The 4,945-nt window shown below is 35.9% G+C and overlaps 1 protein-coding gene across 1 annotated transcript; it reads left to right on the forward strand.

Moving 5' to 3' along the window:
• Positions 1 to 3,433: 3,433 nt before the first annotated feature.
• Positions 3,434 to 4,495, forward strand: LOC124420876 (uncharacterized serine-rich protein C215.13-like). The gene is made up of 2 exons (XM_046955263.1): positions 3,434 to 3,562; positions 3,608 to 4,495. The coding sequence occupies exons 1-2, from the start codon at positions 3,434 to 3,436 to the stop codon at positions 4,493 to 4,495; spliced, it is 1,017 nt and encodes a 338-aa protein (XP_046811219.1).
• The last annotated feature ends 450 nt before the right edge of the window (positions 4,496 to 4,945 follow it).

Consider the following 4,945-nt stretch of genomic DNA (forward strand, 5'->3'; position numbering starts at 1 on the left):
CCGTTAAATTCAAATAGTCGTCTATTGTGAATGATTTGTTTTGTGTAACTACAACTCTACAACAGAGTTGTACCATTCTGTCAAATGTGTGTTTACATATAAAAAAAAGATCAACAATAATACAAGGGGCAGTTGGATATTGGCTGTGGGGCATCTGCCACAGCTCCGTCCGTGGGGCATCTGCGGGGTTCATCTTCAAAACTTAAACTCGAATACTCCTTGGCTATGCTCACGCCAAATTTTATCGCGATCGGATCAGCCGTTTAGAAATGCCAGATTTATTTCCAAAAAATTTTCATTCTGCCCCACTGTGCAATGACAGTCATTTATGCATCATTTTAAAGCATTATGATTGCACTTTAATTTGGTATATCATTTGTGGCATAATGTGTTTGTCTAAAAAATGGTCAATTTAAAGAATCGGTAGAATTGTCTATGATAAAAACTATGTTTAAAAACGCTGTGATTTGAGGTTCCGATATAGTTGCAAATAACTTTGACAGTTTTCATGCCAGGACAATCGTTTAAGCATCATTTTAAAGCATTGCAGTTGCACTTTATTTTGGTGTATAATTTGTGGCATAATGAATTTTTACAAAAATAGGATAGATCGGTATATTTATTGCTACAGGTTTAGAAATGCGGTAATTTAAGGCTCCGATTCTTTGGAAGGTGTTCCTCAACAAATTTTGTTATCCTCAACATCCTCATCACCAACAACGTCAACCTCTACCTCACAAAGAAGAAGATCAACCACCCAAACGTTATTTTATGTCGGTAGATACGGTGGAAAGACATCGGAATGTTCTAGGAGATCTTAAAATGGTAGGGGGGGTGATTAGATACACCTACTTGATTAAAAGCACTCCTCAAGAGCAGATCTCGGATCAACCACACCACCCTACTTCACAAGATGAAGCCTTGGAGGCTAGTATGAACCAATCCACCTCAAATGACTCACCAAGAAGAAAGATTCGGTTTTCTAGTCAACCTATAGCTGAGGGTAGGCCTATAACCCCGACGATCGCAAAATCTTTAAAAGGAACACTGTCCAAGAAATCAAGTTATTCTGAGGCATCATTTGGTTTCTTTGCAACCGCTGAATCTACCATGTGTCCACCTACTCCAAAGATACCTTCGTTCTTAAGGGAAGGATTTCATAACTCCCGGAGCCCAGGGGATGACAACATTAGTGTCAGAGAGACCGTTAAGTCTTTTGAAAGTCTGTCTATTACCGGAAGGGATAATCGAGTTACGCAAGCATTGCAAACGCTTTCATCATCCAATACATCATCACCGTCGTCATCATCAACGTAATCTTCCTCAACATTATCAGCAATGGAGGTGCGTATCCCAACACCAGACGTAATATTGATAGAGGAGCCAGGACCACTAACATCTACCAATATAACTACTGCTAGTGAAGAAGGTTCCGAGAAAATTGACTTAGTCGAAAAATGGATCGAGTCACAAAACCAAGAACGCCAACAATCTATGGGAACAAATTCAACGAATGACATTTCCTCTTCAACACTGTCGAATACTTTGGAAGATATTGTGGAAGCAGGAAATCTTCCTCAAACCATAATTGATGAACTGTTGTCAAGAATACGCAGCCGTCTCACCTCATCTACTCGTAGAACGAGCATGATAGTAACTCTCGATGACAGTGTTTATCGAATATTATTCCGTCGACCAAATCTCTTCTTGATCAAGCTCATCAACCGAAGAAGGGAGGATGTGTGAGAACCAAAGTTGGTACCCGTGTTTTGGTTCCACCAACAAAAAAAACTTATTAATTTTATGTTTTACAATGAATTTATGTTAAATAAAATAATTTTATTATATTAAATGTTTGTCCGTTAAATTCAAATAGTCGTCTATTGTGAATGATTTGTTTTGTGTAACTACAACTCTACAACAGAGTTGTACCATTCTGTCAAATGTGTGTTTATATATAAAAAAAAAGATCAACAATAATACAAGGGGCAGTTGGATATTGGCTGTTGGTGAGTTAACTAGTTTGTTGGCTAGTTTACTTATAAAAAATATAAAAATAACAATGCGGAGTTGGCTTAGCCTGCTTTGTTATTAAATATGTTTTTTTTTTTTTTTTTTTAATTAGTGCGCGTATTAAGTGTTAAATGTTTATATTTCTCTTTAATTATCCTTTTAATAAATATGATTTTTTTATAACGATTAAAGAAAAAATAATCATAATTTGTTTTTATTAATAAATTTCTGTACGATCTTGGACAACGCTGAGCTACCCCAGCGTTGAGGAGAAATTCCGTCGTTACATTGTGAATAACTTTGACAGTTTTCATGCTATGACAGTCATTTATGCATCATTTTAAAACATAAGAATTGCACTTTAATATGGTATATTATTTGTAGCATAATGTGTGTTTTTACAAATTGGTCAATTTGATAGATCGGTAGAATTATTGTTCTATGTATCAAATGCAGTAATCTGAGGTTCCGATATGGTGGCAATTAGCTTTGGCAGTTTTCGTGCTAGGACAGTCGTTGATGCACCATTTTAAAGCATTAAAATTGCCATTTGTTTTGGTATATAATTTATTGCATAATGTATTTTTAGAAAATGGCCAATTGTATAGATCGGTAGTATTATTTTCCCAGGTTTAAAAATGTGGTATTTTGAGGTTCCGATATGGTTGTGAATAACTTTGACAGTTTTCGTGCTATGACAGTCATTTATGCATCATTTTAAAACATTAGTATTGCACTTTAATATGGTATATCATTTGTAGCATAATGTGTGTTTTTACAAATTGGTCAATTTAATAGATCGGTAGAATTATTGTTCTATATATCAAAGCAGTAATCTGAGGTTTCGATATGGCTGCAATTAACTTTGGTAGTCTTCGTGCTACGACAGTCGTTTATGCCATTTTAAAACATTAAAATTGCCATTTGTTTTGGTATATAATTTATTGCATAATGTATTTTTAGAAAATGTCGAATTGGATAGATCTGTAGAATTATTTTCCCAGGTTTAAAAAGGCGGTATTTTGAGGTGCCAATATGGTTGTGAATAACTTTGACAGTTTTCATGCTATGGCAGTCATTTATGCATTTTAAAGCATTATGATTGCACTTTAATTTGGTATATCATTTGTGGCATAATGTGTTTGTCTAAAAAATGGTCAATTTGAAGGATCGGTAGAATTGTCTATGTTAAAGACTATCTTTAAAAACGCTGTAATTTGAGGTTCCGATATAGTTGCAAATAACTTTGACAGTTTTCATGCCAGGACAATCGTTTATGCATCATTTTAAAGCATTACAGTTGCACTTTATTTTGGTGTATAATTTGTGGCATAATGAATTTTTACAAAAATAGGATAGATCGGTATATTTATTGGTACAGGTTTAGAAATGCGGTAATTTAAGGCTGCGATTCTTTGGAATGTGTCAACAACAACGTCAACCTCTACCTCACAAGGAAGAAGATCAACCACCTAAACGTTATTTTATGTCGGTAGATACGGTGGAAAGACATCGGAATGTTCTAGGAGATCTTAAAGTAGTAGAGGGGGTGATTAGATACACCTAATTGATTAAAAGCACTCCTCAAGAGCAGATCTCGGATCAACCATACCACCCTACTTCACAAGATGAAGCCTTGGAGGCTAGTATGAACCAATCCACCTCAAATGACTCACCAAGAAGAAAGATTCGGTTTTCTAGTCAACCTATAGCTGAGTTTAGGCCTATAACCCCGAAGATCCCAAAATCTTTCAAAGGAACACTGTCCAAGAAATCAAGTTCTTCTGAGGCATCATTTGGTTTCTTTGCAACCGCTGAATCTACCATGTGTCCACCTACTCCAAAGATACCTTCGTTCTTAAGGGAAGGATTTCATAACTCCCGGAGCCCAGGGGATGAAAACATTAGTGTCAGAGAGACCGTTAAGTCTTTTGAAAGTCTGTCCATTACCGGAAGGGATAATCGAGTTACGCAAACATTGCAAACGCTTTCATCATCCACTACATCATCATCAGCGTCAACATCGTCGTCATCATCAACGTCATCTTCCTCAACATCTTCAACATTATCAGCAATGGAGGTGCGTATCCCAACACCAGACGTAATATTGATAGAGGAGCCAGGACCAGTAACATCTACCAATATAACTACTGCTAGTGAAGAAGGTTTCGAGAAAATTGACTTAGTCGAAAAATGGATCGAGTCACAAAACCAAGAACGCCAACAATCTATGGGAACAAATTCAACGAATGACATATCCTCTTCAACACTGTCGAATACTTTGGAAGATATTGTGGAAGCAGGAAATCTTCCTCAAACCATAATTGATGAACTGTTGTCAATAATACGCAACCGTCTCACCTCATCTACTCGTAGAACGAACATGATAGTAACTCTCGATGACAGTGTTTATCGAATATTATTCCGTCGACCAAATCGCTTCTTGATCAAGCTCATCAACCGAAGAAGGGAGGATGTGTGAGAACCGATATGGTTGCAAATATCATTTATAGTTTTCATGTTATAGCAGTCGTTTATATATCTTTTTATTGCATCATAGTTGACATTTGTTTTGGTATATAATTTATTGCATAATATTTTTTTAGAAAATAGCCAATTGGATAGATCGGTAGGATTATTTTCAAAGCTTTAAAAACGCGGTAATTTGAGGTTCCGATATGACTGCAAAGTCATTTAGACAGTCATTTAGGCATTAAATAACTTTGGCAATTTTCGTGCTAGGACAGTCGTTTATGCACCATTTTAAAGCATTAAAATTGCCATTTGTTTGGTATATAATTTATTGCATAATGTATTTTTAGAAAATGGCCAATTGGATAAATCGATAGAATTATTTTCCCAGGTTTAAAAAGGCGGTAATTTGAGGTTCCGATATGGTTGTGAATAACATTGGCAGTTTTCATGCTATGAC

The sequence above is a fragment of the Lucilia cuprina genome, chromosome 2 (assembly GCF_022045245.1).
Source record: "Lucilia cuprina isolate Lc7/37 chromosome 2, ASM2204524v1, whole genome shotgun sequence".
NCBI lineage: Eukaryota > Metazoa > Arthropoda > Insecta > Diptera > Calliphoridae > Lucilia > Lucilia cuprina.